A 19,489-nucleotide genomic window follows, 5' to 3' on the forward strand; every position below is an offset into this window, starting at 1 on the left:
TAAGAAATTGATATTTACCGAAATCTTCAGATCTTTTGATTGGTTCTTTGCTACTAAAGTTCTTTGAGAATAAACTCACATTAAGTGCAATTGTTAAGGAAAATGTTAAAAACAATTTGTACAAACAAAAGGTTGGGAAAAAAGATATTGAACCATTAACAACGGTTGAATAAGTGAAGTTAGGACCCATTTTGGACAATTCCACCAAATGAGATAACCATAACACAAATATTAAACTCTTCCAACACTTCACCGTCTAGAAAACTATGACTTGAGAAGAAGAAAAATAATATCAAAACACATTTACAACCATAGCAAAATTTCAGCTTAACCAATGACAGGCTTTCTCCAAGTTGATCGGGGGAAACATGGATGAATGAAGCCAACAACTTGACGTGGATTGACAATGGAATTTGGATTATGTGATGGATTGAGAAGATTTGGGAGTGAAGGTGGTTTTGAATTTCAAACAAAGCTTGTTATATTTGTATAATAGTAAAGGGATGGGATTTTGGGGTTGATTGGAGGGTAATAAAAGGGGAGTATGATCCAACGGTAGAGACAAGGAGGGACAGGAAAAGTTGGGGAGAGAATCCATGAAAAGAGGGTTGGGGGGTGTAACAGGGTGTGTGGTGAAGGATCTTCAGAGGGCGAAGCCATGGGATCGCGTGGGGAAAGTTGGTGCTTGCCACCACGACGATGGCGACTCATAAAGTGGTAGGGGACCGTAAAGAGTGGTATGGGAATACGGGAGAGGACCATGGGGTTTGCGGAGGAAAACTTACTTGTGACAACGACTGTTGTGGTGGCCACTCTGTTGATGCTGATAGTGGCAGCGGTGACTGTAGGGTGGCGGTGGTTGTTGTCGAGAATAATATAAATGTTTGTTCGGATGACACTGGGGATCGTTTGGGGCGGTGGTGTGGCCACGACTGTGGCTGTTGTGACCATAAGTAATGGTTGTAGTAGACATCCATGGGAGGAGAAGTAGGCCATACGAAAGCACCATTTGATGGGAAGTGAAAGCTTACACTACTTCACTATATCTAAAATCTTAAACATCTACTTTTTTTCCTTGATAATGAGTGATGAAAGATTACAATTATAGAATGTCCTCGATATGAACAATTAAATGGTGATTCTACAAGTATGAGCATCTAACTTCACAGATTTAAAATAGATAACTACAGGTATTCTCTTCCTTTAGAATGTAAGTAGTAAAATATTATCATTATTCCAAGAGGTTGAGAAGAAATCTTAGAAAGTTCAATGAATGTAGAAAGCCAATAAAAATCTGAAAGATCTTTTTACCTTTTGTTAAGAGGTTTCTCTGTAACAAACTAAACTAGAAGTGGAAATAATATAGTTTTAAAAGGGAGCAAATGGCTTGAGAAAAAGCAATATCCATTTCATTTTAAGTATGTCTAACCACTGGAAAGTGTTGCCTCCCTGCCAGAATATGCAGCAGCAACAACTATAAAATCGCCATCCAATAATTTGCAATCCATAAAAACCTGCTAGAAAATCTTCCATCCTTCTGACTGAAGGATACTCACTCTGCTTACATGGTCACAGAGATATGAATCGAAACCTTCCACTGTACGCGACGCCCCCATTTGCATGAGTGCACTCTAGGATTGACATAATTGCTATAACGAACCACAGTTCTGTTCCAATACACTGAAACCTTGAAATGAACAAATTGATCTCACCCTCTCACCAAGTCAACCTTACACGATGATGCATTCTAAAAGCACCATGTTACAAATTGACCAGATCTCTCCATTGAATGAAAAGCGTGTCAAAAACTTATTATCAAGAGGGACATTCACGACGTTTATTCTATGCTGGGCAATGTCTATGATGTTGAAGAACTTGATCATGGATGCATAATGAAATCTATAAATTGCTTAGGACCAGCACATTGCCATTGACAAGATTGTGCCCAAAAGCTGTGGTAAGCAGCGTTCGAGTTCCTATTCTAATTCCAATCATGCAAGCAAACTCATCCAAAGATTTCCCATTTATTTCGGGTTTCGTTTACAATGATCCGCAATTACTTATGCTACCCATTATTCTGTTAGAGCGTTATTAAGCATACATCAGTATTGTTATGTACATCTAGTGGATATAAACTGACCTGCACATCATGGACCACACAACCAAAAAATAGTTTAGCAAGCCTCATTTTATATTGATGCTCGAATACAAGAACACCCCGCCGATCATTTAGAAAATCAAGGGAAAAAAGTCCTTCTGCTAAGTGCGGGGATGTACTGACCAGGGTGCAATAGCACGGAAATTCTAAAAAAAACACGAGACGGAATGAGAGAAAAATAAACTAGGAAGTATCTATTGGACATAACAGGAGCAATAATGGTTATGCAAAAGAGCGATCCACGTATGAAAGACGAAAATCACCAGATAATTTTGGTATTCCTCTTTCAAAAAATTAAGGAGAAAACTAGTTCCTTCATTTGAAGGACCTACCTAAAATTCGATTTCAGTATACCAGTCTACCAGATGTTAAAAAAAATGTTTTGAGCTAAAATAAACCTAAAGTAAATTTGTTCCTTGCAAAATAAAAATGGTTTCTGAGCTCTGGCAAGAAGCAAGCAAAGCATCACACCAGAGCTGCAAAATAACCTCTGGATTGGAGAAGCCACGGCACGACCAGATGAATCTATCCACAAATATAATGCTGCTTTCAAGCAATTATCTGTAATGTCCCAAAATAAAACCAAAATCAGAAACCCCGGAAAGACATCAGCTGCAGAGGTAAAGCATGCAACCAGAGAACAAGAAAAAGTATGCAGTATAGACAACAGACAATTCACTTTACGTTTCTTAAACACATCTCTTCAAATTGAGCTATTATATATACCAAAATAAATTACCACTTTTGCACAGCCGTTTTCAATGCTAGACCTTTTAACACGTTACTGCCATTAACATTGAAACAAGGTGATGGTAAAGTCCAGTCTTTGGCTTCACTGTTTTTTCACTATTCTATTCTCACAATAAAAAAGATGCAAGAAACTGATCAAAGCTACAAAATTACACGTAGACCTAAAAGCTTAATTATAGTTGTTTATGACTGATATCCATTCTTGATATTGGCTAGAGCATTGCATTTCCATGTTCTTAATGCAGAGGCCCCTAAACCTCAAAACCACTGGTTAGTGGTTTAACCTGCTTCATAATCACACATTTTCTCTATACCCAATGACATCACCGGTGACATAAGGCAAAAGATGTTTAGGCAGCTCATAAGCACAGGGTATTAGCTCAGAGAACAAACTTGATCGATCGATTCTCTTTAAATATACAAAATCCATCCACGTCTTATGTATTTATTCCCAATATTCCCGTGTTAGGACTAAAATAAAACAAATTCCGTGGTTTAATTTCATTATGAATTTCAAAATCACTTTGACCAGAGGCACAAATGGAGAAATAACCAGCAGAAAATAATTTATTATACTGTAAATATAATCATTACCTGTTCTAGCTTATCATCTTCAATGGGAAATCGAAAATATATACACTAGCAGAGCCTTGTGGTTACCAGCACACAGCAAAACTATCATACAAGTTTTATTAAAGAAAATGTTTCCTGCACTGCATGCATGTGTCACCACATCTGCATCTGAATCTATCTAACTGCTAAAGAAATTTGGGTGGACCCATAGAGTCAGTTTGAAATATTTCAACTTCATTCTGAGACTTTTCTGATAAGCAAGGCTTATTTGCTTTATTAGCACCATCATCACTTTTCTTTTCAAAGTTTAATATACTTCCACCAAGAGGAACAGATACACATCCTTGTGAGTTTCCCTGCATAATGCTCGCAGTAGTATATGCATCTACAGCAATATTGCTGCAAGAAACAATGCCCAACTGAGGCTCCATGTATCCAGCATCAACACCTTTGAGTGCATCAAAGGTTCCATCACAGGTATTCAAATTATCATGAAAAGCAGAAGGGTGCTGATTAGCTGTTAGAGCAAATAAGTCACTTTGAGAACTACGATGCAAAAGATTGCCCATCATGCTATTTTGGTCATTCAAGGAACTCCTCTCCTGTAAACATCTTGTCACAGCATCCTCATTAGAAAGAATATGATTATCACTAACATCCTTAGTTAATTTAAGATCAGAAGAAAAATCAAATCCACCATACTCAACTGCATCTTGTGTGCAAGAACTAAAAGAAACATTACTAATGTAACCACTTGGAACACATGTTCTTTCATCAATAGATGAGCTAAATAGATCACTGTCAAAAATATTTTCCTCAGCAGAGTCCTTCAACTCGGAAGTCTGTGTCCTGTCCATATTACTTAGAGATGCGTGTTTAAGTTCACAATGAGATGTGACAAGTGAAAAACCCTCAGAACTACTCTGCAGTTTAATATCAGTAAAAACATCTTTAAACTCAGACCGGTCTGTGCCACATACAATTAATTGTTTGTCATCATTAGTGACCTTATCATCTGCAATTTCCATATCTTCCTGTGAACTGATAAGATGTCTATCCTCTAAATTTTTACCAGAAAATATTTTCCCCTCAGAATTTGGAGCCAGTGTGCTGCTATCAAAACTTATTTTCTGAGTGTTCTCTTCCACTAATTTCACAGAAAGCCCAAGCCCATTGTTGTCAATTCCACAGGGAACAGTTTCAGGGCACCCGGTATTTGTATCCTGACTAGCAAAATTACTAATGCCCCCTTCTATGCATGTCGCAGCATCTGAAATTTGACCGTTGTCACTATTATTAGTGGAGAAGGGAGTTGAGAAAACTAAAGGAATATAAAGATTGCATGCAGCATCAGTAGACTCATTACAAACTATATCATTCACGTGAGAACATCCCTGAACTGAACTTCCATCATTCTTATCAGCCTCCAACAGTTTTTTATCTTCCGTTTGATGATCAAAGCCTCTAAAGTCATCACTAGCAGCTCCTGATTTACAACCCAAAGCTAGATCACTGTTGAAATTTCCACTCCCAACTGATAATGATATTGGGAGCTGATTCTCTTGACCAGAGTGAATAGACGAATAATTTGCATTGGCATCAGTCTTCGTGGCTCTGGCAGGGACATGACCAACACTCTGTGCATGTGTTACAAAAAGTTAAGCAGTTCCTTTCATTACTGGAATTGAAAAAATAAATAAATGAGACGTTTATAAATTAGCTTACACTTTCAGATGCCATGTTCATACTACTGGACAATTGCTGAGCACCATCATCAGTACAACTAGATTTTAAATAGCCCTTATCTTGAACACCAGAAACAGAAAGCAAGTACGCAGAAGCTTCCTTGCAAGACTCAAACTGGTGCCCACCAGGACTGAATGAATCAAATTAGGGAACATAAGAATCAAGCGTCAAAAACGGTACTGTCTACAGGAAAGTAACAGTTCAATATATGGATAAATTTGAACCAATAGAATTTAGGTTACATCTGCTACAAAGTCATAAGTAAGAGAAAATACTTAAAGCAACATCATTCCTTAGAGATTAATTTTATCATTTTAATGTCAAACTTCAAATTCCCAAATGTTTTCATCTCTCCATCCATTTTTCATTATATCTTTTTAACAAAAAAAATGCAGCATTTGGAGGTGAAATGGTGTCATATCATATGAGCTTTTTATGTTAACGGTGAAATAAGAAGGATGGGATTGATGGGGATTTCATATTTGAGTGAATAAAATAAATTCTCAAGGGGCAAAAATAATAAAGGATGTGTTAGAAACAAAAAAAAAATATTATTCTAAATACTACTGAGAAAGTAGGAGAAAACTAGTTTAAGAGAAATTGCAATATCTGCAGGAATAGGAAAACGGAAATGCCACAGTATAATTTAGAAATCATAAGAAGGCTATGATAAAAAGTATAAAATATTCACATAACTTGAATGCAGTGAAAATAAAAATCAGTACTAAAGATCTTAGGATTCATTACAATGATAACGAATAGTGCAAAAACCACAACACAAAAACTTCATATTAACCATGAATGATTGATTAAAGGTATTCAGCAAAAATCATGGCTGCCAAAATAAAATCCCATAACTCGAAAATGGCTAATAAATATTTTTATTAAAACCAAAAAAATACCATCAAAGCCAAAAGGCACACACAAAGGTCCCAGGAAACTTTCCCTAGTACGGAGCAAAGATAAGATCCTTTTTCGAATAACTCAACCCACTCATCTCCCCTCATCCTAAAATATGTGGCAAACACAAGTTTTTTCCATACATCTATAGTTTACTGCTATTAGTGCTATAACATTCATTTTCAACCAAAAAATATCAATCAAGAATATAGATTACAAAATAAATTAGAATCTTTCAGAATTCAAATATGTGTCTCCTATTTTAAACATTTTCTAATTTTTATTTATTATTCAATTGAACTTAAAACCATGGAGAACACCTACAATAAAACGAAAAAAAAATATAGGGGATATCTTCTGATGTAACCAAATATATAATAACATTTTTCAGCAAAAAGGGAAAATCTTCAATTCTTCTTTCTCAATAGAAGACTAGATAATATTCGCTCATACACATTAAACACATTTTAAAATTACAAGCCACCCGTTTCCAAACCCCAAGAAAGTATGCCAATGCATTGTTATATATTAAACCCAATCTACAGTTAAAATTAACATCTTAATCAAACTCAACACATCATCAATCTCTCGTTTTCCCTTTCACATACAGCAACCAACTTAAATTCCATTTCATATTTGATATTTAAGATATCAGATATTTGTAAATATTGGTAATGTGATTTTAAAATACAAAGGACAGAGTCATAATTTTAAAATCAAAGGGGATGCAGCAACATATTATGGGGATACAGGAAAAATATCCGTATATATGAATGTGTAACTAGCAATAATAATATAAAAATTCCTAATATGTAATTATCTGTAATTAAATTAGAAAACCCAAATATATAGCACACCTTCAATTAATCTCCATTATAAGTTGAAATGACTATCAATAATATTTGATATCTATACAAGATTACAAAATTTTTAAATTACTACTAAAACTACGTTTTTATACATGTATCTAAATATTGTAAGTTTATTTTAACTAATAAAGTCAAATTCTTTAAAATACAGACCATTGAAGATTGAAAAGTTCTAATTTAAATCATGCAAGAAAACGACATTTTAAATACCCAACACAAATAGTTTTAAAAACAAAACATAACTAATCATTATACTCTTGTATCTTATATCTATACCAGAAAATATACATATATTTAAATATTAGTTTATAACTATGATGGCCTAATACTTCAATTTAAGTCATGTATCCGTGTCTAATACTTTAGAATACTTCAATATTAATCAATGAAGTATCTAATCTATAATACAATAGTATTTTTGTGTTGACAATAATTTATAATTTTTTACTACAAATTTAATACATATGATTTTAATTTGGATTCTCACAATAATAATCATATATTTATCATGTTTTTAAGAATTATTATACAGTTTTCAATATGCATATATTACATATCAAATCTTATAATTTTCAAAATAAATGTATCGGATACATGTCATATCCGATACATGTATAGTATATGTGCATCATGGTTTTTATTATATAAATATAAAATAAATCAAAAAAAAAAATTGAAAAAGGCCCATTATCCCAATTTTTCCCCATTAAGTTTAGAATTTAATTTAAAATCTCGAAACCATATTAATCCATAGCATGCGTTAGTGCCACTATCACACTGGTACAGAGCGGAGTGGCACCCACCACGGGGAAGGTCACATGGCACGTTGGTGTTGCTACAGTCGAACCAGCTTCACATCCAAAATCCAAGGATACTGCCGTTTTGCAATGAGTGGCACGACTAGTGTTTAACCTAAAGGGCACAACTACAGCCCAAAAGCAGTGTTGTTATTCACGATTTCATTAATAGTGAAGGTTTTCTTTTTAAACCATAACCCACAATTTTTTACCCTATTTCTTCACTCTCCTTTCCCAAACCACTCCCTCCCATGTTCAGCTTCTCAGCTTCAAGTGACATTTTAGAGCAGCTTCCTGCGACATTTTCAACAATGTTTTTGGCAACACTTCCCGCGAGACCTGTAACTTCGTCCAACAAGAATTGCACCTTTTCTTCTGTTTTCTTTTTCGTTCAGCTACAGTGGTGATTCATGGTGGGCTGTTTTGTGGACATGGCAATTGATTGTTTCAGCACGCGCTCGTGCACAATATATACATATATATAAAATCTTGTTAGGGATCAAAAACAGTGGTAATCCTACTACCAGTATCCCGCTATAACAGTTATGGGGAGGGCCAGTCTGCGTTACTATCTGCTATTCACTACTATGCTTGAAACTCTTCCTAATAGTACAGTGGACTGGTAGCAATGAGATGAGTAATTTGCATGCAATCATAAACTCAAAATTCCATTTTTTTTCTTTTTTGGTTAGAATTTAATCTAACATCTTCAAGAATGTTACTTTGCAAGAAATGAGTACTGTCATAGTTGAGTGGACTGGTGGCAAGAAATGAGGACTTTGCATTCTATCATAAATCCGAACAATGTCCAAAGAGATAGGCCAATGGGATTAAAATTAATGTATCCTTTTGGAAACCACCTAGTCCTCTCATAAAGTAGACTCGTGTCTTCATGCTTCTATTCCCAGAAAAAAGTAAAAAAATAAAAGTATCCTATTTTCCTGCTTTAACAAAACATGCACAAAGAAATGTCATGCTTTAAAAATTCAAAGTATCAGAATTGTATGAGTTGTGATAAGATTCTTTAGTTCAATTCTGAGATGCAGTAATTCAGATCACATCCATAATAGTTTTTGGAGCTGAAACACACATTGAATTGTCTGAATCACAAAAATTGCACTTAATAAGCATTCATATCGATCATCTAGTGATTTGCTTTTTCGCAGGGCCTATGCTGATGTTTTAAATTCCGGATAGCAAAGTGTAGCATAGTCAGCTCCCAAAATGATATACAAAGATAGTGTATAACAGGGGAAGCGACAATTTTGAAATTTTTATAGTATATGCAATGTGTGTAAATTCCAAAAAATGATAAGAATTACTAGAAATTAATAACATTCTTAAACAAAAACATGCAAGTAAATACCAGTCAAATACAAGTTTACTTGATAGAAATTGTCATCATCTTCAAAATCCAAGTCTTCTTTATCATTTCAACTCCAAAAATAGCCCTTCAAGAAAGCCCTAATGTCTGGTCAGAGGGATTACTTTTGCAACCAACACACAACACTACTATAGCACCCGCCATTCAGCCTGTTATTTGGTCTGTTACAGCGATGACACTAAACTGCTCAGCTAAAGCAGCCCCTTGTAGTGGGAAAGGGCCTCTCTGCACTGCTATAGTGCGTTATTTAAAACATTGGGTTATACAAATGGAATTGTGCATACCCATTTTTATTTTTGTCACTACTGTTATGACTTGAATCATGGTCTATATACTTTTTGGTGATGAATAATGATTTATGTTGAAATTTATGTTTCACTCTATTAACTATAATGCTAATTCACTTTCTTTTTTGTCCAATGGTAGGCTCAAATGGGGGAAGGTAGAGAAATGATAAATTAGTCGAAATGGGTGGAGCAAACTGCGAGGAATTGAACCTATACAATTACAATTAATGTCTGTAGCTTAACCAACTGAAGAACGATCTATTTGACTTTAAAATGTAAAAACCGATGTTTTCTAATGCTTTTATGCTAAAATACTTTTTGACAGTATTTTCGTCAATTTGGGAAGAATTTAGAAAATAGGTCTTCAGTCAAATCCTAGATTGACAACATGTATTATTGGATTGTAAGTTTAAAAGATTAATTTGGCATAAAAAAAATATTGTAAAATTTATAAGACTATATGACATAAGATTTTTTTAAAAAAACTTTTACAAGCCAGATTTTTTAGTTAGAATTTCAATATTTCTATATAGAAATAACTAATAAGATTTATGGATTTACAAGATTTGAAACGAATCCATGATATTTTTATCGAACATTATGTCAATAAAAAGGATAACATAGCAATAAAAGTTTTGGATAAAAGAAATTGTTTCCAATCTTTCATAGCTAATTCTAGTTCTTTTTCTTTACCCACCATACTAATCAAGTGTTTGCAAATAATATTAAATTACTTTTAAACAGAATTGTGTATTTAAGTTTTTAATTTGTTCATAACAATGAATTGAAAAGGCATGGAACCTGGAAAAGGTACACAAAATGAGGCATGATGAGAAAGAGGAAAAAAGCATTAAAAATGGTGATCCACATCAATGTAACTGTGTTTAAAAATGGTGTAATAAGACTTTTCTGCAATAGAATAGGTCCACAATACCTATAGAATAGAAGATTGCTTTTATATGTTTTATCCAATACAAAATAAAACCCGAGTAGCCAAAGTCATTATGCGTTTTTGGAATTTTCTTTTTAATGATGATCACAAATTCGACCAAACAAGTTGACTAATGGCAAGAAAAAATGTAGAGATATATTTAACTGGTTTCAGAGAAGGCATGAGGATAGAGGGAAATGACCAAATAACTTTACCCCAAAGGGAAATGAACTTTTGGTAATGGGAGAACAAAAAGTTTAATAAAGTCTTGAGAGTTCGAGTGGGAGTTAGATCAGTGTAGTATTTATATATTGTACAGAAAAGTATAATTCAATCTACTAAATAATCCATCCAAATTTGAATATTTTCCAATACTAGACCTTTTGTATGTAATAAAAGGTCTCAATTGAATACCACTAAATTTTGACTACCTCTTCTAATGGTACTAATTAAATGCCACAAGACTAAAAAAATTCTTTCATAATCACAATCCAATATTCTCTCTTACACATTCATTTGCAAACCTAGCCAAATTCGACCAAACAAGTTGTATTTAACTGTAATTTTCTGTACAAATTCGGCCAAAGTCATTATGCGTTTTTGGAATTTTCTTTTTAATGATGATCACAAATTCGACCAAACAAGTTGACTAATGGCAAGAAAAAATGTAGAGATATATTTAACTGGTTTCAGAGAAGGCATGAGGATAGAGGGAAATGACCAAATAACTTTCAACCAAAGGGAAATGAACTTTTGGTAATGGGAGAACAAAAAGTTTAATAAAGTCTTGAGAGTTCGAGTGGGAGTTAGATCAGTGTAGTATTTATATATTGTACAGAAAAGTATAATTCAATCTACTAAATAATCCATCCAAATTTGAATATTTTCCAATACTAGACCTTTTGTGTGTAATAAAAGGTCTCAATTGAATACCACTAAATTTTGACTACCTCTTCTAATGGTACTAATTAAATGCCACAAGACTAAAAAAAATCTTTCATAATCACAATCCAATATTCTCTCTTACACATTCATTTGCAAACCTAGCCAAATGCTAAAGGTATGTCGAGGTTTTCAAAGTGTTTGTAACCACAATTGTGGCCCTCAATCTCATTTATCCGCAATATTTCAATTAATCACCACAGTTCTATTTAAAACCTAGTTCAGAAGCATTATATAACCCTCCCCAGTTTTCAAGCATGCTCGATAACAAGTAGCCAGACAAAATATGAAAGCATGGTTCTATGTATCAAGACATTGAATTGAAGAACAGATCAAAGAACGAAAACAATCGCATGTAATCCGAGAGTGTATGAAAAGGAGAAGGAATAGAAAAAACCTTACGTAACGGCGACAAACAACAGAAGCACGACCTGCCCTCCTCAAAAGGGTAATAACTATCTTCCATCCGGCAGGCAACAAGTCGCTAAGATCACTGGCCGAGACAATCCGCCTCTTCTTCCTCTGACTCGCCCACTCTCCATTCAGAGTCTCCAAAAATTCCAACAACTGTCGTTCCGTCTCCAACCCTTCCGTCCTTCTCTTCAACTCCTCCCCAAAAGGATCATAATCCAAACCATCTGCGTCCATACCAAATCCCCTCTCGTTGACCCTGACCACTGTGCTGCCCTCTTCGTTAACCTTCTTGGTCTCCTCCTCGAATACCGTTACCAAATTCTCGTTCTTCCTCGGCCGCCCGCGCTTCCTCTTCCTATTAGAAGCATCAATAACGTCAATTGGAACGTTCTGAAACGCCACAGGCAGTGGAGGCGGCTGTTTGAACTCAACATGGACCGGAAACAATTGACGGTCCGCTGCATCACCGCTGTTGGGGCGCAGCTCGTTGCGAAGAGGCTCTACGCCAAAGAGTTGCTGCAGCAGAGAGATAATTTGGGAGTTTTCTCGGTCGACGGGCTCCGGAATGTGGTAAGAGGAAGAGGCGAGAGCCGCGGAATTTTGTTTGCGCTTGTTGAGGCGTAGTTTGGAGAAGGTCTGTTTGCGGCTGCCCGCGGATTCGTTGAAATTAGAACGGTCGATCTTGGGAATGACGGGATCGTTGTCGCTGGCTCGTTGATGGCGGTGAGTGGCGCCAGAGAGGGAGAGGGTGTAGAGTTCGGGCTGAGACAGGAGGCGGAGGTCAACTAACGGAAGAGAGTGAATGTGATTGGAGGAGGGTTCCGCTTCCGCTTCCAGCGTCGACATGGGGACGTGTTGGGCAGGGGCACCGTGGTTGCAAATGAATCTGACTTAGAAGGAAATGGGTGCAAATCTTGCAGGTCTCTCTCTATTTTTCCAATTTTGAACTGTCCCTGTAGATTTTCACTATTCCTTATGTAAGGGTTTGTTTTGGGATAATTACAATTACAATGGTTGGAGATTAAGTATTAAAACCCTGAATTCTCCCCAAACAACTTTATCCACTGAAAGTCCTAGAGGAGGAAATTGAAAGTGTAGGGCCCAGGATACCTCCCAGCAATAAGGATGAACGTTTTTGCATTTTTTGTATGAAACCTGGACTTCAGGTTTTTCCACCATGCTAATTACACCTGATTTAAAGTTAATTGTAATCATTTCAAATTAAATTTATGAATTAAGATTATACTTTAAATTATCTCAATAAGATCTAGTATCTTTTATTCTAAACATATATATATAGTAATAAAAGAATATTTATTTTAATAGATAAAATCATATTTACCAAAAATGAAATAGAAATTCACTTCTTCATGTTTTTTTTTATTATTTATTAGTGAATGCGCGAATCTATATTCACTTTTTTTTACAATAATAAATATACATATATATAATATTAAAAAAGTCTTGTAACCTATTCATTATAATATTAGCAAATTATTTTACTGTTTACTTTATTTAATTGATAAGTGTTTTAAAAAATTATATTTTTAATCATTTGACATTTTTTATTTTCATATTTATATTTATTTTGTTATGTATGGAGATATTTTAATTTTTTATCTATTTATTTTTTAAATTTATTTTGTTACCTTACATAAACTTTATTTTATCTTTTTATCTATATATTTTATTTTTAAACTTTATCTATATTATTTTTTATTCTTAATTTTATCTTTTTATAATTTTAACTAATTCTTCATTTAATAAATTATTAAAAAATATAAGTATACATTTTTATATTATTTTATTTTATTTTTAATATTATCTTTTTATAATTTATAATTAGTTGGTCATTAATAAAATTAAATTTCGAAATATATATTTTATTTTTTCTTAAAATAATATTACTTCAAAATTATATATATATATATATATATATATATATATATATATATATATATATATATATTAATAATAATAAATATTGTTTGTATTATCATATAAAAAGATTATCATTCTAAAAATTTATTTTATTATTTTATCTATTTGATTTGTTTTTAAACTTATTTACCATAAAAATATAATATATTTCAACTATATCATTTAATATCTAATAAATTATTATTTTAGTTGTTAAATATAATTATTGTTTTCTGTCAGACCTCATTAAAAACGCATCCAAAACTCCTCTGCACGGACGCTAGGTGTCAAGCAACGAGGATCAGAAATCAGAGATAGTGGGATGCAGGTGTCAGCAGAAGAGCGGACGCTCGTTTTGACGTGGGAAGAAAACTGATTTTTTCTGAAACTTCCGTCCCACTCTCTTTTGCATGCAACCTTCTTCCCATACTCTGATATTCTCAATTTCTTCTCCTTCTCTCTAGAAGTCCTCCCTTCTCTCTACCGAAACTCACCCTTCCTCTTTTCCGATCACCGTTCAGGTCTCGTAGGAGCACTCCCGACGTCCCAAGCTTCAATTTAAACCGAACAATTTCGGGTTCTGAAACCGGTAAGTTTCTTGTCCCTAGCTGTTCGTTTTTGTGAACATGCAAACCAAGTTCTGGTTGCATGATGTTCCGAGTGTTGTTCTGAACGATTTTGGTCTGTTGTTTGATTTTGGTTCGAAGAGTCGTTGAGCGTTGAGGGTAGAAGGAATCGTATTTCGGTGAACTGAGTTTCAGTCTGTAGAACGTTCGTTCACACTCCAAGGTAAGGGAAGCTTACTTAATTTAATTTGTCTGTTTTTTGTGTTGCATGAACGTTCGTTGAGTTGCAGTGAAGCATGATGGTTGTGATATTTGTCTATATGATATAGGATGATTGTTATGTTTCTGATGTATGAGGAATATGAAATGTGCTATGATATGAATGTATGCAATTATGAAGTTATATGTTGAGAAATGAGTTTGAATATAAATGAATTCGGAATATGAAATTTTCCTATGATAATGTACGTTCGTCATTGAACGGTCCTTGACCGTTCGGTGCTTCTAGTAAACTTGTTTGAAATTGAATTCTTTCATTTGGAAAGAATCCTAGTTGAGGACAAGCGTCTTCTTGTGATAATACTGTGCTTGAGCGTTCAGACAAGCGTAGTTGCATCTGAGTATTCGATGATAAACCAAATGTTGTAAACATATATATATATATATATATATATATATATATATATATATATATATATTTGTATATCTTAATATTCTTAAACATTATTCCAATAATATCTTATTATATTTATCGAGCTTTCTATTATCAATTAGTAGCGCTCGGTCTTACACCAAGCGCTCGTAATGAGTAGTGATCGATCTTATACCAAGCGCTCGTACTCGTATATAGTATGATCTATCCTGATGAAAATGGCGTTCGTCCAACCTCAGTAAAATTTCCCTATATCATGTTCGGTCATTGACTGGCATTTGATTTCTGTATGTGAATTATTCTAAGTATGGTTCTATAAACATCTTGACGTGTCTACCTTCTTTTGGCTCCTGCCTAAAGCCTTAGTACTTGACCTCTTCTTTGAAGTGTTGATTTGAGCTCAAGAGAGTCAGTTCATTTAACTGATTCATGTTGTAAGTAACGTTCGTTCTTGGGATAGGTTTAATGGTAATCGGTCTCTTTCTCAACCTGACAGTAACCCTTTCGGTTTTATTCTATTCTGGAACGGAAGACTTCTCTGTTTCTTTCCTAGTGTTTATCCTCGTTCTGAGTAAGGACTGAACGTTCGGTATTTAACGTTCTTAGAATTGGTGGCAAAGATGAAATTAAAATGATGGATAATGAAAGATGAAGAGGATATGATGTGAGTGAAATGTTGTGAATTGTGAACGAGCGTTCCGGGGAGGAACGACTCATGGATGATCTTGAAACTTATAAAGTATGAATGTGGTAATGCTTAGCTGGCGATTCATCCTGATGTTCCGTGAGTACTTGTCCTCACGTAGAGGAGGGTAGGTCATGTGTGAGAACGGCAGGAGGTCCTAGTCCTTAAGGGTACTTTGGACAGATGAGACTAACCTCGGGTGGCAGCTGATGAGAGTATTCCAGTTACTACATCACCCGGGTGCATGAACGTCGTAGCTACACAGATTTCATACAGTCTGGACAGTCAGTCTAGTAATAGGACTTGATTGAAACATATCTTGAAATGTATCTTATGTGTTTGAATGTGAAAAATGTATGTTTATACTTGAACTAAATTACACAAGCTTACCCTGTGTTGTCTTGTTTTGTACGTCCGTCCTTGTCATTGCAATGATCATCCTTGTGGATGTAAGCAGAAGGAGATGAGCTGCTGGAAGAAGCGCTGGAAGAAGAAAATTTAATAGAGGTAGAAGTAAAGGCCGAACAATAGGACGTTCGGTCAGTAGTTTAGTTTTGGTTTAGTAAGGTGGTCGTTCGATCACCTTCCCTTTTGATTACTTTGACCGTTCGGTATAAGTTTTGTAAACCGTTCGGTTAAAATTTCCTTAAGGTGTGTAGTATTGTGTAACTCTTTTATGTAAGGCCGTTCGACCATAAGCGTACGTTCTTAGTGTAAAGATTGATCTGAATTATTAATTAATGTGATTATTCTATTATATAGTTATGGACTGTATTTTTGGGATGTTACATTAGTGGTATCAGAGCAGTTTTGTTCCTTAAAGAACACTGTAGGTTATGAGTACACTGTGTTTTTGCTGTGTGCTTAACGTTCGTTAGATGAGTGATTTTAAACTCTTTGAACTTAACTAACGATTGTTTTCTCTGCTTCTCAGAGAACTAATGGCACCCAGACCTCCTCCTCAACCTATCGACCATACTGTATCCGACAATACAAGACTGTTGGAATTAGTGATAGAAGCACTTCAACAGCAGAACGCTGCCTTGGTGCAACATAATACGACCGCTTTGCAGAGTTTGAAAGCCGCACGTGCTAACTCTGAAGCGACCCAGAGACAGTTGATGGAAATCATCGCGACCACGAGGAACACGTCTGGAACGTCCACTTCTAACGCTACCCACCAGACTGAGTGGAGCTTAGAGAATTTCCTCCAACATCACCCTGCCAAATTTAATGGGAAGTGCCTTCCTGATGAGGCCGATCAGTGGCTACGTGATATGGAGAGAATCTATGATGCCAAGAGGTGTCCGGATGATAATAGACTGGCATTCACGGAGTATCTACTGACTGGAGAGGCTAGTCATTGGTGGACTAGCATGAAGATGATCATGGCGGACGCTCAAAGTCCCATCTCGTGGAAAGTCTTTAGGAGCAAGTTTTATGAGGAGTACTTCCCAGATAGCGTGCATTTCGCTAAGGAGGTGGAGTTTCTCCAATTGGTACAAGCTGGTATGTCAGTCTCTAAGTATACCAACAAGTTCAAGCATCTGGTTCGTTTTAATACCATGGCTACAAGCGAAGAATGGCAGTGTCGAAAGTTTGAGAATGGGCTGAGGAGTGAGTTGAAGCTGCTGATATCCAGCCTGTGTATTAAATCTTTTCCTACCATGGTGGAGAGAGCAAAAGTATTAGAGAAGAACGTTCAAGAGGTGGCACAGCAGAAGAAGCAACAGCAACAGTCGTTAAGAGGGCCTATATCGTCTAGGAACAATGCGAATTTGAGAAGGAATCCTTACGCTCATCCAGCGTTATCTCCTAACGCTAGTGGGTCTCAAGCTCAATCAGTGGTTGTTGTCGGACGGTCTGGGCAACAAGGGGCAGTGAAATGTTTTCAGTGTGGGGGACCCCATTACCGATCGTCATGTTCTCAGATGGTGGGAGAAAAATATTGCACTCGCTGCAGGAGGAACGGACATTTGGACAGCGAGTGTAACATGGGTGGACGAGCGGTCATGAGGCCACCCAACTCAGGAAGAATTCAACAAGGAAGGGGTGGTCGAGCGCAGGCAGTGGGGCGAGTATACGCAATAACGGGCGTTGAAGCAGCAAGCTCAGGTACATTTATCATCAGTACATGCTTACTATATGGAAAGTCTTGCTGTGTATTATTTGACTTGGGGGCAACACATTCCTTCATTTCGAAGGCGTGCGTTGAGAAACTAGGATTGACAGAGAGTGAGATGCAGTTCGACTTGGTGGTGTCAACCCCAGCAGCTGGGGAGGTTAGGACGTCTACCGTCTGTGTTAGATGTCCTATAGAGGTTGAGGGGCGTAGATATAAGGTGAACCTCATCTGTTTACCTCTAAAAGAGTTAGAGGTGATTTTATGAATGGATTGGTTGGCTACCAATCGCATTCTCATAGATTGTGGTGAGAAGAAGTTAGTCTTTCCTGATGAAGAAGAAGAAGAGTTATCTGTGACGCTCGGTCAGCTAAAGGAAGACATCATGGAGGGCGCCAGTTGCTTTCTAATCATGACGCACGCAGATGAAGAGTTTGAAGGTTCAAGTTATGAACGATCGCCCGGTAGTAAGATGAATTTCTGGACGTTTTTCCAGACGAAGTACCTGGGCTACCTCCTCCTCGCGAGATAGAGTTTACAATTGACTTGGTGTCGACATCAGGGTCCATCTCTATTGCACCATATCGGATGTCACCAGCAGAATTGGTTGAACTCAAAAAGCAGATTGAAGAGTTGTTGGATAAGCAATTCATCAGGCCGAGCGCATCACCTTGGGGAGCGCCTGTTCTCTTGGTGAAGAAGAAGGATGGCAGCTCTCGGCTTTGTATTGACTACAGAGAGTTGAACAAGCTGACCATCAAGAACAAGTATCCCCTGCCTCGGATTGACGATCTACTGGACCAATTACACGGTGCTACCGTATTCTCGAAGGTTGATTTGAGGTCCGGTTATCATCAAATTCGGGTCAAGGAAGAGGACGTCCACAAGACTGCTTTCAGGTCTCGTTACGGACACTACGAGTATGTAGTGATGTCGTTTGGTGTCACTAACGCACCAGCGATATTCATGGACTACATGAATCGCATCTTCAGGTCGTACCTGGACAAATTTGTGGTCGTTTTCATTGATGATATCCTCATTTACTCCAAGAGCTGTAAAGAGCATGAAGAACACTTTGAGGATAGTTATGAACAGAGAAAATTGTTACGGTTGACTTGGTCTCCTTATTCAAAAAAGATATCACTGCTTGTTCCCTTTCGAATGTTTCATATTGATAAACATATCTTCATTTCATTTTTGTAAAAAGAATAAAAATATTCTAATAAATTACACATTTTCTAGATTTGAGAAGATTGCATAGTATTGAATAGTTTCCAATAAGAACTGTGCATTGATATACCAACTAATTAAAAATCAACCAAAAATTAGCAAACTAGTCATAATGAACTGTTAGCTCTCAGTTAGACCAGAAACTTATTTTTCAAAGTAAATCAGATCATGTAAGTTTATTTTAAACAATTCACATCTCTGACTTGTTTGGTCAATATAAACATGATATTATGATTTATCATTTGTCGCAGAAGTGAAATTAAGAAAAAAAAATGTACTAAATTTCAAATTGGAATTTAAACTTAATAAATTTGTTATTATCAGCTCATAGTTTAACTTCTACTCCTTTCATTCTATGATTTTATCAAAATTGGTATTAAGAAACTAAATGTTTTGCAACTATTATGGGTTGATGCTAACGTCTTTTTTTGGGGAGGTTTCTTGTTTTTTTTTAGTTTTGAAATTATTGTAGACATCAACATCATCAATTATTTTGTTATTAAAGTACAAAACAAATGAACCAACAGAGCAATAGCAACAAATTACAATGTCGCAGGTTACTA

General features: G+C 35.7%; 2 protein-coding genes across 3 annotated transcripts; one reads left to right on the forward strand and one right to left on the reverse strand.

The window, feature by feature from the left end:
• Window positions 1-3,460: 3,460 nt before the first annotated feature.
• LOC108331874 (uncharacterized) lies at window positions 3,461-12,775 on the reverse strand. 2 transcript variants are annotated; one of them, XM_017566861.2, is made up of 4 exons: window positions 11,735-12,775; window positions 5,207-5,357; window positions 4,848-5,118; window positions 3,461-4,751 (listed from the first exon to the last, which is right to left on the reverse strand). In XM_017566861.2, the coding sequence occupies exons 1-4, from the start codon at window positions 12,595-12,597 to the stop codon at window positions 3,667-3,669; spliced, it is 2,370 nt and encodes a 789-aa protein (XP_017422350.1). In that variant the 5' UTR covers window positions 12,598-12,775; the 3' UTR covers window positions 3,461-3,666. The 2 variants fall into 2 exon arrangements, with proteins under 2 accessions (XP_017422350.1, XP_017422349.1); XM_017566860.2 differs by having other exon boundaries at window positions 3,461-5,118.
• A 3,740-nt stretch (window positions 12,776-16,515) lies between these two features.
• Window positions 16,516-17,964, forward strand: LOC108330469 (uncharacterized). The gene has a single exon (XM_017564952.2). It carries the CDS (start codon window positions 16,516-16,518, stop codon window positions 17,962-17,964), a length of 1,449 nt encoding a protein of 482 aa, XP_017420441.1.
• Window positions 17,965-19,489: the final 1,525 nt, after the last annotated feature.

This window comes from Vigna angularis, chromosome 4 (genome assembly GCF_016808095.1).
Source record: "Vigna angularis cultivar LongXiaoDou No.4 chromosome 4, ASM1680809v1, whole genome shotgun sequence".
NCBI classification, from domain to species: domain Eukaryota; kingdom Viridiplantae; phylum Streptophyta; class Magnoliopsida; order Fabales; family Fabaceae; genus Vigna; species Vigna angularis.

What these genes read in the sequence shown, in the direction of transcription:
- LOC108331874 (XM_017566860.2), bottom strand. Translation starts at nt 12,597, where the DNA reads ATGTCGACGCTGGAAGCGGAAGCGGAACCCTCCTCCAATCACATTCAC. An exon ending in GTTTGTCGCCGTTACGTAAG is followed by an intron (nt 5,358 to 11,734) that starts GTTTTTTCTATT and finishes TGATTCATTCAG; the next exon opens with TCCTGGTGGGCACCAGTTTG. An exon ending in TGAACATGGCATCTGAAAGT is followed by an intron (nt 5,119 to 5,206) that starts GTAAGCTAATTT and finishes ACACATGCACAG; the next exon opens with AGTGTTGGTCATGTCCCTGC.
- LOC108330469 (XM_017564952.2), top strand. Translation starts at nt 16,516, where the DNA reads ATGGCACCCAGACCTCCTCCTCAACCTATCGACCATACTGTATCCGAC.